The sequence below is a fragment of the Rhodotorula paludigena genome (genome assembly GCF_050403205.1).
Source record: "Rhodotorula paludigena JCM10292 DNA, Rt_paludigena_JCM10292v1_ctg30, whole genome shotgun sequence".
Taxonomy (NCBI): domain Eukaryota; kingdom Fungi; phylum Basidiomycota; class Microbotryomycetes; order Sporidiobolales; family Sporidiobolaceae; genus Rhodotorula; species Rhodotorula paludigena.
Window position 1 is genome coordinate 220188 of NW_027481428.1, and position 22197 is coordinate 242384.

Genomic DNA, 22197 nt, shown 5'->3' on the forward strand with positions numbered 1-22197 from the left:
AGGAGACGGGTAGACGAGTTGTTCTCTTCGTTTCCTTGCAACTAGCGGTTACGTATGCGCCCAATACGCCCGCACGATGGGAGAGGGCGAGAGCGGTGTACAGAGAAGCTTCGTTGCTCGCGCTCTGCTTAATCCCCGGCCGTCTCCTCTGCCTCCCTGCTCGAAGCCAACGGTCTATTCACGTCTCTGCTACGAATTTGACGATCGAAAAGTGAGGAAAGCCTGTGCACGTCTCGAAAGTCTGTGCAGCGTTGCATGCTTTTCTCTTACACGTGCCGCGTCTGCAGATCCTCCTCACCACAGATGCCCACCCACAGATGCCCACACCCGTCGCTAGAACACTACATCACGAAGCGATAGCGACGGCGGTCGGCGGGACCGTCTGGATCGTCAGGGACGAGGCCTCGCCCTGCTGCGCGGCAGACGCAACGCCCGTCGGGGTGAACCCGACCTTGAGGGTCACAGCGGGTGGACCGGCTGCCGGCTGGAAGGTGCTCGTCGGCTGCGAAGGTGGAGCGGCAAGCCTGCTGGCGACTGAGGACGGCTGGGGCGCGGGAGAGGCGGGCGCAGGACGAATGGAGGGACGAGGAGCTGCGGGATGAGAGGTGTTGTCAGTAAAGGTGGTGCGTGCGGGTAGTGACGAGACCAGCGGACTCTGACGAGAGTCGGAGTAGAGCCTCTCCTCGCTGACGGTCGAGTCCTTCCAGCGGTAGACCGAAGGAATCGCAGACGACGAGGACGGCGACGGCGAGTCGCGATCTGCGGCCGGTTCCGGAGGTCAGCTCGGGCCAATCAAGCACCCATTCGACGTACTGCCGAAGAGACCGCCTCCCGCGCCGCCAGCCGCGCCGAAGCCGCCGTTGCTCTCGCCGAGCTGACCGAAATTGCGACCGCCCGAGCCGGGGAAGCCCGCGCTCGCGCCTTCGAGAAGCTCGTTGGGGTCGGTGCTGACGTCCGGGAGGGCGTTCGAACTGAGCGGGCTGTCGAAGGGGGACGAGTCGTAGGCACCGAAGGGGATAGAGGAGTCGAACGGCGACGAAAGACCGGAACCTGCGGACGTTGGAAGATGGGCGGCGAGCGGGCGGAGCGGACTGCAGCGAACAGGAACGCACCGACGCTGCCGAATTGGCGCCTGTGGCGGAGCGACATCGCGGTGCTGTCGAAACCTCTGCCACCGCTCACGAGGTTGGCGAGCACGCCGCTGTGGCCGCCAAAGCCGGCCGACGACTGGATGCCGAGCTTGTCGACTACGTCAAGGAAAGGATCGCCCGTGGTCGAGGAGGTTCCGTATGAGTCTGCGACCACGAAGAACAGGAACTCAGCTGTCCGCCACGAGCGTGCAGGAAAATGGACAAGGCTGTTCCGCACTTTCGCTCGTTTTGCCATGCGCCTCGTTCTGCTTGTAGCAGTACGAGACGTAGTAGACCTCGCGGTCCTTCTCGTCGCGCTTGAAGCCGTCGTTAAGAACAACATCCTTGCCGTCCTCTGCAAGCGGATGCGGAATCAGCGTCGCCTGCAGCAAGAGATGACGTGAAACGCGCCGTCTTTGATGAGCTGGTCCTTGGTATACTTGAGCACGGCGCTTTCTGCGAGCGGCCGAATGGAGGCTTCAGCGCCGGCACCAGTCGGGTAAGCCAGCAGCTCTAGGACGCACCAGCGTCGTAAGTAAATTCGAGGAAGCAGCTGTACGCGCGAGTATCTACGGAGTCAGCGAGCGGCTCTCCCTCGCGAGAGCAACAGGGGACTCGTCAAACGAGCACGCACAGCTCCTTGTACGAAATGTCGGCAACGGCGGCCTTAGTGGCGGCATCGACGTCGACACCGACCGCGGCTCCAGCAAAGTCTGTTCGCGCGAGTCGGATCAGTGGCGCGAAAGGCAGAGCGCCGGGACCGGAAAGGGACGCACCCGCCACCGGAGCAGCGTAGACAGCACACAAGCACGCCAGCGAGCTCAGCAGGAGCGAGATCGGCTTCATGCTGCAACAGAGAGCGAGTACACAGTAAAGGGCGAGAGGGAAAGCGGCGCCGAGGCGTTGTAGCGGAAGCGGAGCAGCGCACTGCGAGAGGCGATCATCCTCCAACCTCGCCGGAGGAGAGCGAGAAGATAGACCAGGACAACGAGAAAGCTCAGCTGTGCGGGACCGGCGTCATGCTAGCCGGAGATGCGGCAGAAAGGACGGGAAGAGGCCAGGCGTCCTGCTTGAGAAGGCCGCCGGAGCTTCTCGTGCAAGTCTGCCTCGCGCAAGAGCAGCGTTGGCGATATAGAGGGCACAATGCAGTGTCAATGACGCTCCTACGACTTCGACCTATGCAGTCCAGTGCGCGAGTCCGGCTCGCGCCCTGCTCGAGCCGTGCTCAAGCGGCTGCGATGGCCGCCGCCTCGCGCCTCCTTCCCGCCTCGTCAATCTGCAGACCCTCGCAATCGTGCCGCAACTCGTCGCTCCCGGGCGGCGTAGGCGGGAGGTCCTTCCTTCGCTCCTTCTCCGCCTCGCACCATCCCCCCAGTCCTCCCTCGGCCGAGTACCGCTCGCCAACGAGCTCGAGACTCGGGCGGCGCACCGTACTCACGGCATTGCCCTCAAGCGCCGCGCGCGCGCGGGCACGCTCCTTGCTCCTGCTTGGGCGGGCCGGGGGCGAGCGCGGTGCAGACGAGGATGGCGGGATGCGCGGACGGACGAGCGCTCGACGCGACGAAGGCGGTAAAGGTGGCGGAGCGGTCGAGATAGAGTGCACCGTGGCCACTGCGGCGGGCTTGGGCGAGGAGGGAGAGCGCGCAGACGAAGTCTCCTGCTGAGATGACGGGACATACGGCTGTGGCGGAGTGGCTGACGACCCGCTGACAGGACGGGAAAGACGACCCGGTGCTCGCGCTGGTCGCGGTGGCGGAGTAGAGGGCGAGACGGGAGACGCGAGCGACGCGGTGCTCAGTCTGCGGCTGCCAAACTCGACCTGAATCGGGCTCGGCCGTGCTGCCCGTTTCGACGGGCTCGAGAGGGGTGCTCCATCGGTCTTCGGCCGAGCGATCTTCGGAGGCGTTGAGAAGAGCTGCTGCATCGACGCCGGAAGGCTGCTCTGCTCCGCAGCGCTCGCAGACGGTGCAATGAAAGGTTGCTGAGGGAGCACCGGGCTCGAGCTCGCGGAAGAAGGGCTCGACGAGAGACCCAGCCCAGCAAAGCCGCCCAACGTCGAGAGAATCATGTCCTCCTCGCTCCCGAGCGAGAGTTGGCTCGAGCTGGTCGACCGCCGGCGCAGGTGCCCTCGCTTCGGCGGACTCGAGCCGAGCACGGCGAGCGAGGGCGACGGAGGCGGGCCGAGCTTCGGCGAGATGGCAGAGGGGAAAAGCGACTCGTCGGTGCTGTGCGTCTGCGGGAAGTGCAGCGGGAGCGCCTCTTCGCCATCGCCGCCCGCGTCGACCGCGACAAACTCGAGCACGTTGAGCACGCCGCTGTCCACGGTCCCTTCGCCGACACGCGACGACCTGCGCTCGACGGGCGCCGTGTTCGGCCTGGCCGCCGCAGCTGCAGAGCTGCTGCGCCGTGAGCCCAGGAAGGGCTGCGACGAGCTCCTCGGGCTGTTCGGAAACAGCGGCACGGCCGAGCTGCGGGGCGAGCTCGCCTTGCGGACGCTCGAGGCCGCCGAAGACGCTTCGGTAAAGGATCGCATCGCCTGCGACCGGTGCGTCGACAAAGCGGGCGAGGCAGGTTGCTGCGGTCCCTGCTGCTGCCCGATGATGAGAACGTCGCCGCTGTCCTGGCTTGTTATGCTCCCTCGACGCTCGTTCGCCGTCGCCGGACCCGCGCGCGGACCAAGGCGCGCCGCCTCGCCCAACACCTCGATCACCTCGTCTTCGCTCGTCTCGCCGCCTCCGCCACTCCCGCTTCCGCTACGCGCAGCGGCTCGCCGCTCGCGCCCTGCGCGGCGCCAGCTCGCGAGTTCTGCGTCCGTGAGCGGGTCAAGCGCCTCGCCCGCGTCCGAAGAGGGCGAGTCGGCTCGTCTTGTGCCCGCAGAGCCGCCCGTGCCCGCAGGCGAAGCGGACGGGGACGTCGAGCCGAGGAGGGCCTTGACCGCGGAAAACGACGACTTCTTGCGCAAGTGGGGTGGTGCAGTGGTGACGCGAGGTGATGGGGCGGAAGAGGCGGGTGCGGGCGAACCAGCTGTTGAAAGCGGCGGCTGCGAGGATTCAAGAGAGGCGCGCACCGGCCGCGAGCTCGAGTCGCCAAACGAAGTGCGTGCGAGGGAAGGCGCTATGCTTGATGCGAGCGACGCAGAGCGGCTGTGCCCGTTCAGTAACGCCGGCTTCGCCGCCTCACTGCTCGGGGCGATCCCGTTCAGCCGCGAGGCATACACGCGCGGTTCGTCCGTCGCACTCCCAGCGTCGTCTTCGTGCTGTGTCGACGCGGCCGGCGGCGCAGCGTGCGAGAATTGCGCTCGAAGCTTGCGCAGCCCGCCCGCTAGCGCGCCGCCCGTGCCCGCCTCGCCATCGCCGCTCGCGCTGCTCCGCCGCCCGAACGAGAACCCGCGCTTGTGCGAGCTTTCTGGGCCGCCTGATGAAGGCGCGAGCTCGTCTGATGGTCGCCGCTGCGGTGCGCGCGAAACGTGAAGCGCGTCGTTCAGGTCGGAAGAGCCGGATGCAGTGCGGGCGTGCGATGGGGCAGTGAGGCGCTGATGCGTCGGAGAGGTAGAGAGGAGTGTCGTCGGCGAGCTGGCCGAGGACGACGATTGTCGAATGAACGGGTTCCGCCAGCGAGAAGGGGAGACGGCTCGTGCAGTTGGCGACGAGCCTCGCGCCTCAGGACGGGCAGTATCGGTGAGTATAGGTGCGAGCGAGTCCCGCTGTCGCGCCGTCGGCGCGGCGGGGAAGGTGAAACCGGACGAGGACGACGTCCCTGCCGATGTCGCCGGCCGACCGGCCCCGCTGAACGGCTTCTTCCACCTCGTCGGTGAAGACGACAGGTCTGCCGTATGTTCCAACTTCAACGGTGCGGCTGTGCCCGACCCGAGGAGCATGGAAGCGGGGCGAGAAGTGCCCAATGCCGTCGCGGGTCGCTTTGTCGGTCCGTCCTGTCCTCTCGGACGCATGACCGAGTCGTGCGAGCTGGCCCGCGCCATTGAAGCGCTCTTCAGCTCCTCCGCTGGCCCTGCAGCAGGGCGAAAGAGCCCCCTCAGCTTTGCTGTAGGCGAGGCCGCACTCGACGGCGACGACAACGAAGCCGCTGCTAGACGGGCCTGACGAGCTGCGCCTGCGCTCTCCGTTGCCGCGGACGTCGAATTCGCCGATTCGCGGCTCAGACCTAGGTGCAGACCTGTTCCGCCTGAAGTAGCGGCGGCGGAAATGTCGGGAACCGGAGGGGGCAAGTCGTTCGCGGCCGACGAGTGAGCCGTCGCAGGGTGACGAGCGTCGGCGAGCGAAATGGTGAGGGTGTCTGAGCGGGTCATGCGCAGCGGCGGGCTCGCTGGCGGTGCAGGGGAATCGCCTCCCCCTCCCCGGCGGGGCGAGGACGAGAAGGCGAGCGGCATGGCGCCGCTTGTGCTGTCGATGCTAGGGGGAGGACTGGGTCGAGTCGGATTCTGCAGTGCTGGACGAGCTCGACCTGCGAGCTGGCTGTGCTCGGGAGAGCGAGGGCGAGGCGAGGTTAGCGTGAGAAGCGCGAAGTGGGGCGGCGGCGACCGGGGCAAGCGCACCTTCAGCGAGCAGTGAGCGTGGGTACGATGCACGCGCACAGAGGTGTACTCGCGAGAGGCAGCAGGAGCAAGCAGGCGAGTGCAGGCAGCGAGCGCCGTGACGAGAGGCCTCGAGGTGGAGCCGCCGCTTTCGCTCCGCGTCCCCTTCGCACTCCGCGCTTTCCATTTCCACTCGCACTTGCTCGATCACTCGCAGATCAAGGTCCTGACGCAGGGAAACAGGGTGCAGCTCTTGCAACACAACAGGGAGAGAACAGACAACAGGGCTACGACAGGCGACAGATCACGATGCGGCGGAGACCAGATTCAGAGCGCCATGGCGGCGTCTGACCCGCCGTTCGACACGCCGACGGGTGATGCAGACGCCGCGGGCTGCTGCAGCAACTCGTGCAGATCCCCTACATGCGCAAACTCCCAATCAGTCTCGGGTACAGACGGTGAGAAAGGCGATCGAACGCACACTTTGGCCACTCGACGCCCTTCTCGCTCAGCAATCCCTCGCCCCAGTTCATGACCGACATGAGCTTTGGCAACTTGGGCTCGGCCGGGTGCCCCTGCGCGTGCAGGATCGCCGCGTTGAGCTCCTGCGCCGTGCGCAGCCGCTGCGACGGGTCGAGGAGCGCAGAGATGTGCAACGGCATCGGCGGGATCGCCGCGTCGTCCTTCGCACCTCCGCTCGTCGAGGCGCCCTTCTTGTCCTTCTTCGACTTCTTGGTCGATGCAGCCGCAGCTGCAGCCGCCGGCTCGTCTCCCGCTGCACTCGGCGGAGCAGCCGCATCCGCACCGCCGACGCTCATGGTCGGTAGCTCGAATGCGAGGAGCGCCATTGTGCGCTCGAGCTCCTTGAGGAACCGCGGGTGCTCCTCGGCGAGCGGCGCGAGCTCGTTCTGCGCAAACGCGAGCGCGAGCGGGATCTCGCGCGCGCGGATGAGCTCGATCAGGTGCTGCTGCAGGAGGTGGAAGTGCAGGGACGGGTCGAGGTCGAGGATCTGTATGCGTGCGCACAGAGGGTCCCGTCAGTCCGTGCAGGCGGGCGGGATTCGTGGTGCTCGATGATTCAGAGCGGGCGCAGCAGCGAGCGAGGGACTGGGGGAGTTCCTCAGTGTTGACGAAAAGGTTTGGTTGTCCTATCATCATCTTTGCTAGGGCGCGAGCAAGGCTATTACGGCCCGGCATGGGCCCCGGCTGAGAGTGGTGCATAGTACGAAATCGATCCTCGGTGTTTCCCGCCCTCGAACGCAGCGTGCGCCGCTCTTCCCCGGCCAAGGTAGAAGTAAACGCACCTCGAGGTCGAGGTCGATGACCTGATTCAGCGCAGTCTCGACTTCGCCGCGCAAGACGGCGCGCCGGATGTCCATGCGTGCGCGGATGCTCTCGACATCGCCGAGTGCGGCACCGGCACTGGACGCATCGACAGCGGAGGTGGACAGACCCGACTCGCGCGCGAAGTTCTCGGCGGCGGAGAGGTATCCTTCGGTGAAGAGGTAGTTGGCGACGAGGAGATTCAGGTCACTGCGACGAGGGGACCGAGCGACGCGTCAGCTCGTTCATCACGGCACGGAGCGTGAATGTGCTGGCATGGCAGGGCACCCTCGAGCGCACAAACGCGGCGAAGCGGCAGGGTCAGAAATGAAGTAAAGTGTGTCCTCGTCGATTCGCTCCTCCCTCCTTTGGAGGGGGGCGGTATGCGGGGATTAGCCGCAGATCTATAGGAGAGATTCCCACTTCGAATAGAGTCTCATCGTGTATCGCCCTCGCGCGCGGCGTGCGGAGAGAATGCGCGCTGCCATGGAAAAGTTGCGGGAAAAGCGCGAGGCGGGAGGGTCGACGCACTCTTTCGAGCATTGCACGTCTGCGAGACGCTTTGACCACTCTTCTGGCGAGGTGACTGGGCGTCTGGACGACTGCGCTCGAGGGGAGTGAGCGGGAAGAGTGAAGCGAAGGAGGGAAGGAGGGCAGAGCCGCGCGCGCACCATGGCGGACGGCGCAGGCGACGCAGCGGCGCGGGCAGACACGGGGGCGCGGGCTGCGAAAGTGGCCTGGCGGATGACTTCGCCTCTGTGGCGGACCTGGACGAAGTCGAACGACGCCACGCTCGCAGACAGTGACGACTTCCGGGGACACCGACGACGAGGTGGGGGTGGAACTGGGCGACTGTGGCTCGCTGAGCAGGTGCAGTGGACGACGGCTGGGTGCTCGAGTGTGTGCGAGTATGTGCGAGCCTCGACTAGCTGCGCGGGCGGTGTGCGGGCCTTCTGCTGGGTGTGGGAGGAGGCGAAGCCGAGAAAGGGGGACGCCTCACCTCGTTTCACCTCGCTCGATGTACTGAATGCGCCTCTGAGCTGCTTTTGAGCGTGTGAGCAGAGCACTCCGACCATTGGAAGCGCTCTGGGAGTCAAAGGAGGTGCGTGAATCTCCTCGCTTTCGCTTTTCGCCGGGCTCTTGTCTGCTCTGGTCTGCACGCCGTGATGGCGCGAATGGCAGTACGCAGAGCAGGCCGAGTATCTTCCGTGCTGTAGCTACGCACACCTGCTTCCATGCTTCGCACCACGCCGCTCGAGCCTCCTTCGCCCGGTCCTCGCGTTTGCATCGCGCGGCCTCCGCTTCTTGCTTCTCGCCCTCCCTTGTGAACAAGCTGTTGCCGCTGCAGGCCTGATTGTGCAATGCCGCTTCCTACAACGCCGGTCGCAGTGGAAGAAGCGCTCGCCTTGCAGCCGTTCAAGGCGCTCACGACGCGTCGGGATCTCACAACCACCCTTAACGCCTTCCGCACGGCGTGGACCGCGCTTGAGCAGCAGCCAGTGCTTTCTGCTGCATGCGCGAGACTCTGCGAACGCGCTGCCATCGTCCTGCAACTCGTGCACGAGCACCTCGAGGCGGTCGAGAAGAAGGAGCGGGAGGCGCTCAGCGGCAAAGTTGTGGTCGAGCGCGAGTACGAGTTCCAGGGCAGTGCGCAGAAGGGCAGGGGCGCGGGAGAAGAGACAGTGTTCAAGGTGCAGGCGTGCGTCGGTGCTTATCCTGCTCGCACCGCACGACGCTGACCCGCTTCTCACCTCGCATTACCATGCTCGATGTCCAAGCCTTCGCCAACGACTTCGCCGCTCGCTCGACCGGCCCCACCCGTCTCCCTCTCCTCGTCTGCTCCCTCGCTTCCACGCGCAGCGCCATATCGACGCTCACCGCCTCGCTCACGTCTCTCCTCGCCCACTACGCCCTCTCGCACCCTCTCTCACCGGCGACATGGGCGGCAGAAGATGCTGTTGACATCGCGAGCGACAACGCGGCCCTCCCGCGCCTCGTCCAGCTCTCGCTCGCCCTCCGCGGTCCGCTCTTTGAGCGCTTCGCGCGGGAGAATCCGCCGCAGGACGGCTCGGCGGCCTCGCCTGCCAAGCGTAGGGACGAGTTCGTCGAGTGGTGCTACGCGCAGAATGAGCTGCTGCGCATGGGCGGAGGAACGGGCGACGAGGCGAAGGACACGCTGCCGAGGCAGGCGCGACGTCTCGAAGGGAGTTGGCCGCCTCCCAAGCCAACGACCAGAGACGACCTTGCCCCGCCGACTGCAGGTCGAGTGGCACGAGGACTGGGCCCGCCAATCATGCGAAGGGCGGTGTCGCAGCCAATGCCGCCGCCAACGGGCGCGCCGACAATCGAAGTCTCGCCAGCACCGCTCGGGCAAACCCCCACCCCGTCAGCAGCAGTGAAAGAGTCCGTCTTCACAACCTCAGCGCCTGATGCAGCACCCTCGATCGTTCAAGACTCGCCAATTTCGCCGGACCCACCTGTACCTGCGCCCTCGCTCATCCTTGCGAGCGCCTCTCCTGCACAACTCGACGAGCCACCCGTATGCTCTCCCGCGCCCGTGCAGAGCGCGCCGCCTCCGCTACTGTGCGAGAGCCAGCCCAGCAGCCCAGCCGAAGGTCCAGTCGATACCGCTTCGCCTGCGGAACCGACTTTGCCTCCTCTCGCTCCGGGCGCCGCCGCGACTGCGACTGCCGAGGACGGCGCCGCGTCTCAGCCGACAGCTGCAGCGGCCGGCTCATTGACATCTTCGCCGGCCGAGCACGCTGCCGCGCTGCTAGAGGACGAGCCGGCTGCGAGCGGTGTCAGCGACGAGACTGTCGAGTCTTCGTCGTCATCGTCAGCGTCATCCGCTGACTCGGCGTCGGATCCTGGAGCCGCTTGCGTCGGGCACGCCGGCGCGGCGGAGCAGGCCAGCGAGCAGGACAAGATCCGCGTCCCCGTCATCGTGCTCGCCGGCGAGGTTGTCGAGATCGATCTGCAGCTGCCGAAGGTGGCTGAGGGGCCGTCTCCCACCGTCGACGTCGTCAAAGTCAGCGAGTTTGCAGATCCGCCGGTCGAGCAGGTTACTACAGGTCCTGCTACGCAGACGGCCGCGCTATCGTCCGGCAGACCGACGACTTCCCTCGATGGCCCGCCTCCGCCTGTCGAGCCCATTCGAGTACTCTCCCTCGATGGCGCCGGTCTCGTCGGCCCGATCGCGCAATTCGTCCTCCTCGAAGCGCGCTTGCGCACGTCTCGCACCGACTCGCCAGCACGGCACTTCGCGCTCATGGTCGGCACATCGGCCTCGGCGCTCCTCGCGGTGCTGCTAGGCCGCGTGCAGTTGTCTGTCGAAGACGCCCTCGCGCTCTACATGCAGATCGCAAAGCGTGCTTTCCCGCTTCACGCATCCGCTGGGTCGAGCGCGGCAGCGCCGACAAAGAGGAGCCGCTGGAGCCGCCTCTTTCGCCGTTCGTCCCCCGTCACAAGCTCCAGTTCGTCGTCTTGGGCCCCGCTCACCCCGCCGGCACGGTCTCAGGCCCTCGAACGAGCGCTGTCTGACCTCCTTCCAGGCGCGAACGAGCCGTTCTTCCGCGACAGCGAAGACACCGGCCGCTACGGGGCCCGAATTGCGCTGCAAGTCTTCCAGGCAGATACTACGACGGGCAAGATTGCGCCGCGCTTACTGCGCGACGACGACCCGGCGTGCGAGCTCACGCTTGCGCAGGCTATTCTCGCAAGCTGCGCCGCATCCCCCTTCTTCGCCGCACCTTCCTCCCTCCTTCTTCCCTTCACCTCCTCGCCGACTTCGCTCAACCCCTCGACAGCCGCGCTCGACGTCGCGCGAGAGCTCTGCCCTGTCGGAGGGAAAGTCGAGCTCCTCTCGCTCGGCACGGGCTACTCGTCGCTCCGCCTCGACGACCCATCCCTCTCGCTGCAGCGCCGGAGTGTGCTGCAGACCGTCAAACAGTTTGCGGCGGCGAATGCTGTAGAGGCAGCTGCCCTGAGCCGCCGGGTGGCGGAACACGCAGGCGTCACGGTGGAACGGGTCGAGGTGGACGTCGCCGACTGCGGGGTGCGTGACGGTTCCGAAGAATGGGAGACGGTGGACGCGGTCAGGAAGGTGGTGCAGAGATGGACTGGCGGACGTGACGTGCTCGGTGAGTTCACGCCGGCGGATGCGCTTCGTCTCCCTCTCTTTAGCATTGCCGGAGCACTGACAGGCGTCAACAACCCAGAACTCCTCTCGCCGACGCCAGCTCCACCTCCGCACGCAACGAATAAGCCAAGCATCCGCAAGCGCGCCTCTCGCTTTTCTTTCCTCTCCCCCTTCAGCAGCAGCAGCGCCGCATCTCGCCGCGCCTCGTCGCTCCTCCTTCCTGACGCAGCTGTCGCAGACGAAGACGCTGTCTCGCCAGTCTCGTCCTCGCCGCACCTATCTGTCCCGAAGCTGCGGACTTCCATTTCGCTCGACGACCTGCGCGTGCGCGAAACCGATCGTGGCAGCGCAGGGTCGGCGCGCCCGAGCGGAGAGACGTCCGTCAGAGGGTTGTATGCGATCGATGAAGCAGAGCGCCGAAGTCGGGCGAGCGTGAGGAGCGGATAGGGCATGGTCGAAGTTGAAAGGCTGCCTGTGCCGTAGTTCACGTTCTGCTTTTCGCAACCTCGCGTACCCTGAGCACAAAGACAATATACGTTTCACACTGAACCATCGAGAGGGAACATACTGCACTTCGTTTACTGCAACATTTCTCACTTCGCCTTCGCCGCCTAGCCTCTTGGACGGGCTCACTGCTTCTCCTTTGCCAGGCGCGTCGAGTTGCCGATCACGTACTGCTCGAGATCCTCGGTCTTGCGCGCGGCGATGTTGTGGTGCGCGTTCTCGGCCCATGCTGCAAGGCAATGTTTCGGTTTAGCATGCGAGAAAACGCGAAGAAGGAGATACAGACGTACGCTCGCCGCCCTCTCCGAACGTCTTTGACAACATGCCGAGGAAGAAATCGTGGTTGGCCTTGCACCTGCGTCAACAGAGCTTGTCAGCAATGCGAGCGAACCAAGAGCCAGAGATTCGAGGGACTGACTGCGGGAATGCCTCTGCAAACGCCTGACGCAGATCCGGAATTGTCGACTTCTTCTCTGCGTACGTGATCTTGGTCGCGAACATGTCGAGGTACTTGCGGTTGTGCGCCATGTCCGCCTCGGCGTCAAGTTCGAGCCCTGACGCCGACTCGAGGTGGCCCGGAATGATGCGCTCGACCTCGAGACCTTCAATAACGCTCAAGACGTTCCTCCAGGCTTCGAGGAAGTCGGGCGTCTCGATCTCGGCGGCCCAGACTGCAAGACAGCAAAGCGTGAGCGGGAGGAGACAGCCTTGACCTGCAGGTGTGCGGCGCACCATGTGTCGAGCGACCGTACATGCAGTCGCCTGTCACGATCACCTTCTCACGCGGAAGCCAGAACCTGCATCGTGGAACCGGGACAGGTCAAAAAGCGAGTTGGGAAGGCCAACGGAGGAGCAACGAACATGCTGTGGTCGACCGTGTCGCCGATGACCGGTCCGAGCAGAATGACAGGCGAGCTGGCGTTGCCCGGCAGGATAAAGAACGAGAACGGGTAGCGGGTCGGCTTGCGCGGGTTCTTCGGGACGAGGTCGCCATAGATGGCCGGCCAGTAAACAATCTTCTCGTCGTACTCCCGGTCAATTCCGTCGCACACGTACGGCGCCGCAAAGAAGGAGGCCTCCGGCCATGCCTCAAAGAGCGGGTTGGCCGAGAAGTAGTGGTCCTGCACGGCAGGACGGAGTGAGCGGAAGCAGCGCAAAGCGCACGCTGCCAGGCTGTGTTTCTTCAGCGACGCACTGGGTGGTGGTGAGTGCAGAACACAGCTTGTAGAGGCACGGAGGATTTCTCCTTGATGAACTTGACGAGCTGGAAGGGCAGAATAATCTGTCAGGGCGTGCGAGAACGGCGGGACTGCACGCCGCGCTGCCTCGACTTAGGGTAGCTTCTCACGCACCTCATGGGCATCCGGAAGGAGGAAAGGCGGATCCTGTGATCCGAAGACCCGGTTAGCGCACCGGCAAAGAGTCGGGAAGGGGGAGAAGCCGGACTCACGATGAGAACGCATGCCTCGACACCGACGATGAGCGTCGAGATGGACGAGAGGCCCGGCTCAGAGTGGATCTGTGCAGCTTGAAGCCAGTTCAGACCACGGTTCCCGACAAAGAGGTGGGATGAAGCCGACCTTGTAGTGAACGTCGAGGGGAGGTCCCTTCTTCGCCAGGCCCGTGCTGTTGACCGACGGGTTGAACGGGGGCATCGTGCAGGAGTCCTGAAGAAGCAGCAGGTGCAGAAAGCAGGAGAGGAGCGCCGACAGAAGTGATTCTCATGACCTCCCCACTTTTCTCCGCAGCGCTAAGGTACACTTGCCCCTGCGAGCTGGAAGATGCTGGCGCGCCTGGGGCGGAATTGACTTGACGCTCACGCGTCCTTGAGCAGCCCGAAGTGCCCCGGTCTAGCGTCCCCGTCTCCGTCTGCGGGTAGACCCCCACATCTTCGTGTCGGGCTCTCGTCTCCTTGCTCGCTTACGCTTCTTCTGCCCATCACACAGGAGTCCATGGCTGGTCGTGTTGCTCTCATTACCGGCGCGGGTCGAGGGATTGGTCTCTCGGCAGTGCGTGTCTTCCTTCTTCGACCCTTCATCCATCAATCTGAACGGCGACCTTCTCGCAGGCCAAACTCTTCCTGCAGAACAACTATCGCGTCTTCGTCTCCGACCTCAACCTCGACAAAGCCCGGCAAGAGCTGCAAAGCACGCCGAATGATCTCATCGGCTTCCTCGAGACGGATGTCACGAAAGAAGACCAGGTCGAGGCTATGACCCAGGCAGCGCTCAAGCAGTTCGGTCAAGTTGACGCGGCCATCTGCAACGCGGGCATCCTCTCGCCAATCGTGCCCTGGCTGGATTGTGCGGCTCCCTTCCTTCGCTTTGCTCCACCGCTTCCGTCGCTCAAGCCCTCAGGTCTAACGCTTTCCGCATCCTAGCTCCGCACGAAGACATCGACAAGATGCTGTCCGTCAACGTCAAGGGCGCCTGGCTGACGGCCAAGCATGCCGTCGCAGCAATGCGCGCGTCCCCTTCGGCCGGGAAAGGCTGCTCCCTCACGTTTGTTGCTTCAGTCGCCAGCCTCTAGTGCGTACCGTTATCTGCAACCAAAGGCTCTGTACTGCTAGCGCATGGCTGATTTTGTACCAATTGCAGCGGGCAACCAGGCATGAGGTTCGCTTCCGCTTGGCCTTCTCTTGAAGTCAATCCGCCGCACTGACGCCTCGACCGACTTTAAGCGCTTACTGTGCATCCAAGTGGGCTGTGCGCGGTCTCTCCTTGACCGCCGCCGCTGAATTTGCACACTACGGTCTGTCTTTCCGCCGCACTTTCGTCCCTCTTCCTTGAACTCACTCGGGCACATCCGCCGCAGGGATCCGCTCAAACTGCATCCAGCCGGGCGCGACTGCCACCGAGATGTTTGCCTCGTTCCCGCCCGAATTGCAGACAGCAGTCAAGGGTGCGTTTGGCTCTTTTCCGTCGGCTGCTCCCCTCTCAACGCGATCATCCGGTCCTTCGCAAGCTGAATCGGCGTGTTCGCAACAGCCTCGGTCCCGCTCGGCCGCGCGGCAGACCCGCTCGAGATCGCGCAAGTGATGCTCTTCCTCGCGGGCGAGCAGAGCAGCTTCATGAACGGAAGCACCGTCGCCGTGCACGGCGGGCAGACGCCGACGTAGGACTCTGTCCTGGGCAGAGAAGGGAATGCAAGGGTCACAGCCTGGACTTCAAGGTGTGCGAGAGAGATTCCTGCAGATGAGATCGAGAAGCGGAAGCGGGAGGCCAGTTGCAAGCGGAAGTGGGCGTATCACGCTGTACTTGCGCTGTACCGGCGGTAATCGAGTTGCCCGGCTCGCACTCTTTGCACGCCGAACATGGCCCTAATCAAAAGCGCGAAATGCGCGTGACGAGACTGAGCCGGAAAGTGGGGCGGCCGATCTCCCGAAGCGAGCCGAAGAACGAAGCGAGCGAAGAGAGGAAAGCACGCGGTGGGTGCGCATTGCGACTAGCGGACGTGACTGCTGCAAGGATGGAGACAACGGGGTTGGACGACAAAGAGGACTGCGAGCGCGGAAGGTGTATAGATAGGAGGCTGCGTACACAAGGGAGGGAAGGGGAGAAGGACAGAGGCGAGATCTATGGCATTGCGAGGGGATTCGCGAGGCAGCGTTCCGTGTAAGAGGGAGCGCGTAAGCTGGCCGGGCGGATGAACGACGACGACAGGGTGAAAGAGACGAGGCGAGGTGGTGGATGACGACAAGGGAGACAAGGCGTGAGAGAACGCGAGGCGTAAGGGTATCTCGGGAGGCGGAGCGGCGGAGAGAAGGGAGAGTGAGTCGCAGGCGGAAGGCGGAGAGGTATCGTCGCGGCGACTTATGTTAGGAGGAGCGGAAAGCGAATCACTCCATCATGGCGTCCTCGTCGAGCTCGAACGGCGCCTGAGCCTGCTGCTGCTGCTGCTGCTGCTGTTGCTGCTGCTGCTGGAGGCGCGCGCTTGAGCGCAGGCGGGACTTCCAACCGCCGTCTTCCTGCGCGGCGGCCTGCTGCTGCATCTGCTGCTGCTGCTGCTGCTGCTGCTGCTGCTGGTGCTGGATCGCGGCGAGAGTCGGGACCCGCTCGCGCGAGCAAGCGGGAGCGCGGTAACCGTTCAAAGGCTGCCCGCGACTCGCCGCTGATGCGCCGGTCGCGTTCGTGCGCGAGACAGGAGCACCCGGCGAGGTGGTAACCGGCGGAGACAGGGGCACGAAGGCCTGCGCGGGCGAGGCGCGGTGGGGCCCGAGAGACGAAGCCGACTGGTACGAGGTCGAAGGCCCAGCAGGGAAGGCCGACGACCCGACGCTCGACGAGGCGAACGACATGGGCGAGCCGAAGGGCGCGGCGACGCCATCGGGAGCTGGGCGCCAGCCGTTCCACCCGGCGGCGTGCGCGCTCGCGGCCGACGAGATGGTGAGGCCGGCGTTGAGCGGGGCCGGGTGGTGGTGCGCGCCCGAGCCGGCAGCCGCGGGCGGGAGGACGCCCTTGAGGAACGAGCCGAGGAGGAGGAGCTCGCGGTCGCGCGCCGTCTCGAGCGAGAACGAGTCGCTCCCGAGGAGCGACAGGAGGTCGTCGTCGTCCACGGCGGCGGACGAGCCGTGCGGCTGGGCGAGGTGCGCGAGGTGCGCGGGCGGCGAGGTGGCGAGGGCGGCGGCAGGATGCGGATGCGAGTGCGAGTGCGTCGGCGAGGTGCTCATGCCCTCGAAAGGCGAGCGGGCGGCGAGGGACGGCGCGGGCAGGACGCACGTCATGCGCGTGGGTCTCTGTGCGTCTCGAGGTGCTGCTCTGCGCGAGCGTGCGGTGTCGAGAGCGGGCGCAGGCAAGACGCGGGCGCTGGGTCGAGCTGCTGCTGGCGTGGGGGCCGTGGCCAGACCCACTTGGACTCGGCCCCTTTCCCTCGCAGCCCTCTGACGCCCCGCTCGCCAGAAATCGGATCTGCTCCCAGAAAGATCAAGCACGCTGCACCCGGCCCTCTCTGCTCCCCACCGGGCCTTTCCTGCCTCTTCCTCCTCGTCTGCAAGCAAGGCAGTGCCCCCACATCGCGACGGCGAGATAAGGGTCGTGCGGCCCTTTGCTTCAACTCCGCAACGCCAATCTCGTAGACAACCGATGCGCTCTCCCGCTCGGGCTGTTGCTGCTGCTGCTGCTACTGCTGCTGCTGCCGCGGCCGTTCTTTCCGGCCTGATTGCTGTCCGCGGTCAATTCCTACGCTCGGCGGTCATTCTTCGAGTGGACTACAGGAGCTGCTTCGTGCTTGCTTTGTCTAGCTGCACCCGCGCAGCGTCGAACCGGACGAGAGCAACGCAAGCTTGTTGCGTTCGGGACCAGTCGGACCAAAGACGCTTGGCCTGCGAGAAAGCGCAAGGGTCCCGTCGACAAGCTTGCGCTTGACGCGAGTCGCGGGGGTCAGTCTGCCGCGACGGTCCCGGTACTTGCCGATGGCGCCGCGCTTCGTGCTGCAGGAGCCGGTGGGTTGCCGGAACCGTTTCATCGCAGCTCAACTCAGACAGACCACTTGAGCAGTTTGCGGTGAAAGTCTCATGCCAAGGGAACGGAACGACAGGTTGCATGCGCGAAGTGCGGACAATGTGGACCTATGTACCGATGACGAGTGCAGTGCCAGCTGCGGTGCTGCAAAGTTGAGAAGAGTGTCCGTTGCGTGTGCGGGAGGACAAGTGCGGCGTCTAGCTTGCATTAGTGCGAGACCTAGTTGTACACGTTTGTGCGGTCCTTCCATCTGCGCGGGTGTGAGCAAATGTCCGTAAGTACAAACCCGCAAACGGAGGACAACAGTCACGTGTGCTCACCCCTCGCCCGGCGCCTCGTACACGCCCTTCTCGTCGGCCTCTTCAAAGTCGCGCTTGAACTGCTCGTTGGCGCGGACGACGACGGCGAGGTGCTCTTCTGCGAGCGGCACGCGCTGCGAGAGCGCGAGCGCCTGCGCCGTGCGCACCGCGTTCTTGATCTGCCGCCCGTTCAGGTCCGACTTGCTCGCGAGCGTAGAGAGGTACGCGGGGGAGATGTACGAGTCGAACGGCTTGTGAGGAGGCGACGGGGCGGCGGTCGAGTGGCCGTTCGTGAGGGGCTTCGAAGCGGGAGAACCGGAGATGCCGACGCCGGCGAGCTCGAGGAATGAGCGCCAGATCGTCTTGCGCTTCTGGCGGTCCAAGTTCGGGTACGTTATGGCGCTGCGTCACCGAAGTGAAGGTACATCAGTCACTCCATTAATCCGAGACGGAGCGAGAGATGCAGGTTCTCTCAAACTGCGACACGCACAGCGAGAAGCGACTGAGGAACGCCTCGTCGATGTGCCGGACATTGTTGGTCGTGAGGAGGAGCACGCCCTGGTGGTGCTCGAGCAGGCGCAGGAAGACCGACACCATGGCGTTGCGCTGCAAGTCGCCGAGCGTGCGCGCCGCGAGGAAGACGTCCGCCTGCAGTGCGCGCGCAAGAAAGAAGAGTCAGTCGGACAGTTCTTGCAGACCTGCACCGCCGCCGTCCGGCCCACACGGCCTCGAACGCGGAAGGCGCGCGCACCTCGTCGATGAGCAGCGTCGCGCCCCACGTCTCTGCAATGTCGAGCACGTCGCGCAGGCGCTTCTCGAGGATGTCGGCCTGGACGCCGAGCTGGCCCGCGCCGACCGTGTACAGCGGGACCTGGAGCGACTCGGCGACCGCTTCCGCCGTGAGCGTCTTGCCGACGCCCGGCGGGCCGTGCATGCAGACGACCTGCGTGGGGCGCGCGATAGCGCGAGTCAGAGCGGAGCAGGGCGGGTGAAGGACGCAGAGGGACACGCACGAGCCCGCCGCCCTTGCCCTCGACAATGTCGCTGATGACCTCCTTCTTCCCGTTGACCGCTTCCTCGTCGCCCTCTCCCTTCTTGCCGCGGTTCTTGGCCCTCCGCACCGCCTCGTTGCACTCTACGAGCCCGCGGAGCAAGTCCTTGGTGTCCTGCGCGAGGACGAGGCGGTCCCACGCGTCGGTGCGGAACCGGATGTCGCTGAAGCGCGCGACGAGGCACTCGCCCCACTCGCGCGCGACGAGCGAGAAGGCGTACACGGTCGGGGGGAGGAGGACGAGGTCCGAGGGCGAGACGGACGTGGGCGAGAGGGCGTCGCTGTCCGAGGTGGGCGACGGGCGCAGGTCGATGCCGTACATGAACGGGTCGTCGTCGTCTCTGAGAGCGCACCGTTTGCTACATCAGTTCTCCTCCATCGCAGCGCGGGACAACGAAGCGAGACCGAGCGGGATGGAACGGCGCGACTCACTCGTCCTCCCACCACTCCTGCATCGCCCTACTCGGGTTCATGCGCCTGTAGCCCTTGACATCGACGACGGCCCTCCCCTCTGCGCGCGTCTTGACGACGCGGCGGTCCATCCCGCTGCCGAGGACCTGGAGGAGCGAGTCGTGGTAGTCGAGGAACCGCGTCCCGTTGCCGCCCCGGCTCGGGTGCGCGTCGCCCGTTAGCGTCGTGTAGCGCAGGCCGCGCGAGGAGAGGTCGACGTGCAGGGTCGACGAGGGGTCGAGCGGCGCGAGCGAGAGGGACGAGAGGCGCCGGAGACCCTTGAACTGCGAGTGTGTTAGGCGGCGAGGGCGCATGAGTACAGAAGGAGAGAGAGCGCGGGGATGCGTGAGGCCAGGATTCGCACCTTGGGCACGCGCTCTTCGACCCACGAGCGCACGTACTTGTCGCCGTTCCACATGATGGTCTGGCCAGACAAGATAAAGACCATGCCGTCGCGGCTCATCTGGTCTGTCGATCGCCGTCTCTTGTAAGTATGTATCTCGTCGCGAGAGGCAGAAAAAGGGGAAGAAGGAGAGGACGACGGACAATTGCTCGACTTTACGCGGAACGCGTACTTTTCGCCCGACGTCTCGTGCTCGGCGACGGCGAGCGACTCGGGCTTGAACAGCGCCCACAGGAGCGGCCACGAGATTTGCGCGTGCGCGTGCGTCTCGGCGGTGGCGGAGGGCGGGTGGGCAGAGGAGGAGGAGATGGACGAAGCGGGAGGAGCGGAAGGAGGTGGCGGGTGGAGCAGGCGCTGGAGCTTGGCTTGCCTGGAGGTGCAGTCCGTCAGTGTACTTCCCATGAGCGCGAGTCTGGAGAAGAGAACGCACGTCGCCTTGAAGAGGTCGTCGAGGTAGTCGAGCAAGACGCCAACCTGCTCGGCCTCGAGTTCGAGGGCGTCGGCGCTCTTCTTCTCCGGCTGCACGACGAGCGGATGTGCGTCGGTCGTCGCCTGCGTCGCCGCTGCCTCTGTCTTGCCGTCGTCGTCGTCGTCGCCGTGCGCCCCGCCCTCTTTCTCGTCGCTGGCCCGAACACGGCGCGCCTCGTCCTCTAGCTCGCGGACAAAGGCGCGCACGTCGTCGCGTACGAGAAAGAGGTCGCGGGCGTCGAGGTCGGGCTTTTCGTCAAAGACGGACTCGGTGCTGGCGAGGGCGGGCACGGCGCGGAGGGCGGCGATGAGGGGCGAGGCGTGGAGCGAGAGGGCGACGTAGTCTGTTTGCACGGGGAAGGGCGCTCGGCGTCAGTGCTGGATGCACGAGAGGAGGGAGGAACAAGGAGGGGAGACGTACCCTGGTAGCCTGCGAAGTCGGGCGAGCGCGGGTAGGTGCGCGACGAGGCGGTGAAGAGGTACTTTGGCTTCTTGGTCTTCTTCTTCTTCGGGGTGTCCTTGTCGCCTGCGCCCTTGCTGTCGTCGTCGTCGTCGTCGCCATCGTCCGAGTCCGAGTCCGAGTCGGAGTGCTCGTCGATGAAGCGAGAGGTCTGGGGGTCGAAGAACTCGCGCTTTGTGAGGAAGCGCTTCTTGTCCTGAGTGGGTGGCTCAGTGGTGGTGGTTAGGGTCGGGGTCGTCTGCGTGTCGGATGGCGGTGTGTGGGAGCGGCGTGACTTTGAGTGAGCGTAGGCGAGGGACGCGGAAGCGGCGAGGGCGAGGGCGAGGGAGGATGCGCGCGGATGGGCTGCGAGCATGGCGGGTGCCGAGGGGGTGTGCTGATGTTTGGCAGAGTGCAGACCAGCAACTGCTCTGCGGTCTGGCGCAAGAGGGAGAGCCGAGTCGAGTCTGGTCTGGTCTGCCCCACTTCTTCGACGTCCTCGCGCTGACTAGACTCGCCCGCTTCCCACGAATCGTACCCGCACTGCCATGGCCGACGTCGACCAGCCCGCATTCAAGCGCCGCAAACGGCCTCAGGGCGCAGCCTCCCGCCCGCGCGACTCTCCCACTCCCGCTCCCGCCGACGACTCGCCCGCGAGCACCGCTCCCGCAGACCACGACACCGACGACACGACCAGGTGCGCCTCCCCTCTCTCCTTCCAGCGCGCACTCGCAAGCTCACACCCCCTCCCGCACCCTCCCCTCAGCGAGACCCTCGAAGAGCTCCTCGCTCTCCGCCGCCTCAAGCGCTCGACCGCAGGCCTCGAACTCGATCGCCTCAACTCGGGCGAGCGCAAAAAGCGGCCCAAATCCACCCTCACGGCCGGCGCACCGGGCGCACCCGCAGACGGAGATGGCACCGTCCTCCGCGAGGACGGCAGCGTAGAGGGCACCAGGGGCGGCATCCGCCACGGTGGGGCGGGTAACGACCGCCTGCGAGACGACAGGTGCGTCAGCACCGTGACCGCGAGCTGGACTGAGCCGTGCTCCTGGTCTCTCCCGGACATCAGGCTGCACTCCTCCGCGCCTCACGTCGCGTGCTGACGCTGCGCTGTTCTACACTTTCCAGTGAAGCACCCGAAGCGCGCGCACGCAAAATCATCAAGACGGACAACTTTACGGGGCAGACCAACACGGTCGACGTCGACAAGCACATGTGCGTCCGCCGCTTTGCACTGCGCTTCTCCTGTCTCGAGGACTGTACAAAGCCCTAGACACTGATTCGCTATCCGCGTCGCTTCGCACAGGCTCGCCTACATCGACGCCGAGCTCGCCAAGCGCCGCAACCCCTCCTCCACCGACCCCTCCGACCCCTCTTCTTCCTACGCCGCGGGCCCGAGCAAGCCGCTGGACCCGCGCGACGAACTGTACCGCGTCGCCGAGCGGTACCAGTTTGCCGACGTCGCGGCGCAGGAAAAGAGCAAAAAGGCGCGCGACGACGACGAGGGAAACGTGACGCTGTCGGCGAGCATGCTCATGGGCATCCCCGAGGTCGACCTCGGCATCGAGTGCGTTTCTTTCGTGTCACAATGTCGTTGCGGGGAGGGAGTGACGGAGACTGACTTGCATCCTCCCTCTCCCTCTCGTCTACTCTCGCACACCTCTCACCATTCCCACCTCGACCCCCCCCCCTTCACCCCCACGTCGCACACGTTCCACAGCACCAAGCTGAAGAACATCGAAGCGACCGAGCTCGCCAAGCGGCAGCTGCACGAGCAGCAAGCCGCGCGGCGCCAGGCCGCGCGCGACCGCGTTGACGCCGACGACATGGTCGCCGACCGCTGTGCGTCCCCCCCCCCCCCCCCCCCGGCGGCGCCCGCGGGGGGGGGGGGGGGGGCGCCCCCCCCGACGCGCGGCGCGTACGACTGGCAGGACCAGAGCGGCGGCGGACGCAGGCTCGTCTAGCCGCCGGAACGTAATCCCCTTGCATAGACTTCTCATCG

General features: G+C 65.3%; 9 protein-coding genes across 9 annotated transcripts; 3 read left to right on the top strand and 6 right to left on the bottom strand.

Moving 5' to 3' along the window:
• Positions 1-346: 346 nt before the first annotated feature.
• On the bottom strand, positions 347-1976 carry JCM10292_005979 (uncharacterized protein; the record flags this gene model as incomplete). Its single annotated transcript, XM_076650027.1, has 9 exons — positions 347-591; positions 655-759; positions 814-1050; positions 1113-1295; positions 1369-1485; positions 1542-1586; positions 1655-1683; positions 1765-1843; positions 1907-1976. The coding sequence occupies 9 exons, from the start codon at positions 1974-1976 to the stop codon at positions 347-349; spliced, it is 1110 nt and encodes a 369-aa protein (XP_076504491.1).
• A 379-nt stretch (positions 1977-2355) lies between these two features.
• Positions 2356-5007, bottom strand: JCM10292_005980 (uncharacterized protein; the record flags this gene model as incomplete). Its single annotated transcript, XM_076650028.1, has 1 exon — positions 2356-5007. One exon carries the CDS (start codon positions 5005-5007, stop codon positions 2356-2358), a length of 2652 nt encoding a protein of 883 aa, XP_076504492.1.
• A 981-nt stretch (positions 5008-5988) lies between these two features.
• Positions 5989-7658, bottom strand: GID8 (glucose-induced degradation complex subunit GID8; the record flags this gene model as incomplete). The annotated part of the gene is made up of 5 exons (XM_076650029.1): positions 5989-6080; positions 6143-6671; positions 6966-7194; positions 7516-7586; positions 7656-7658. The coding sequence occupies 5 exons, from the start codon at positions 7656-7658 to the stop codon at positions 5989-5991; spliced, it is 924 nt and encodes a 307-aa protein (XP_076504493.1).
• Positions 7659-8345: 687 nt separating this feature from the next.
• JCM10292_005982 (uncharacterized protein) lies at positions 8346-11346 on the top strand (the record flags this gene model as incomplete). Its single annotated transcript, XM_076650030.1, has 3 exons — positions 8346-8683; positions 8845-11038; positions 11299-11346. The coding sequence occupies 3 exons, from the start codon at positions 8346-8348 to the stop codon at positions 11344-11346; spliced, it is 2580 nt and encodes an 859-aa protein (XP_076504494.1).
• Positions 11347-11751: 405 nt separating this feature from the next.
• On the bottom strand, positions 11752-13281 carry JCM10292_005983 (MBL fold metallo-hydrolase; the record flags this gene model as incomplete). The annotated part of the gene is made up of 9 exons (XM_076650031.1): positions 11752-11855; positions 11917-11981; positions 12045-12297; positions 12359-12423; positions 12488-12747; positions 12822-12890; positions 12979-13011; positions 13077-13145; positions 13207-13281. The coding sequence occupies 9 exons, from the start codon at positions 13279-13281 to the stop codon at positions 11752-11754; spliced, it is 993 nt and encodes a 330-aa protein (XP_076504495.1).
• A 297-nt stretch (positions 13282-13578) lies between these two features.
• JCM10292_005984 (SDR family NAD(P)-dependent oxidoreductase) lies at positions 13579-14744 on the top strand (the record flags this gene model as incomplete). Its single annotated transcript, XM_076650032.1, has 7 exons — positions 13579-13635; positions 13695-13929; positions 14007-14154; positions 14224-14241; positions 14307-14377; positions 14441-14527; positions 14614-14744. 7 exons carry the CDS (start codon positions 13579-13581, stop codon positions 14742-14744), a joined length of 747 nt encoding a protein of 248 aa, XP_076504496.1.
• Positions 14745-15464: 720 nt separating this feature from the next.
• JCM10292_005985 (uncharacterized protein) lies at positions 15465-16349 on the bottom strand (the record flags this gene model as incomplete). The annotated part of the gene is made up of 1 exon (XM_076650033.1): positions 15465-16349. One exon carries the CDS (start codon positions 16347-16349, stop codon positions 15465-15467), a length of 885 nt encoding a protein of 294 aa, XP_076504497.1.
• A 955-nt stretch (positions 16350-17304) lies between these two features.
• JCM10292_005986 (ATP-binding protein) lies at positions 17305-20571 on the bottom strand (the record flags this gene model as incomplete). The annotated part of the gene is made up of 10 exons (XM_076650034.1): positions 17305-17335; positions 17406-17786; positions 17875-18032; positions 18136-18327; positions 18398-18776; positions 18868-19169; positions 19250-19353; positions 19432-19658; positions 19719-20100; positions 20178-20571. The coding sequence occupies 10 exons, from the start codon at positions 20569-20571 to the stop codon at positions 17305-17307; spliced, it is 2550 nt and encodes an 849-aa protein (XP_076504498.1).
• A 172-nt stretch (positions 20572-20743) lies between these two features.
• On the top strand, positions 20744-22037 carry JCM10292_005987 (telomere length and silencing 1 family protein; the record flags this gene model as incomplete). Its single annotated transcript, XM_076650035.1, has 5 exons — positions 20744-20892; positions 20962-21201; positions 21324-21410; positions 21502-21762; positions 21916-22037. Coding segments are annotated over 5 exons (859 nt in total), but the record flags the coding sequence as incomplete, so codon positions are not given.
• Positions 22038-22197: the final 160 nt, after the last annotated feature.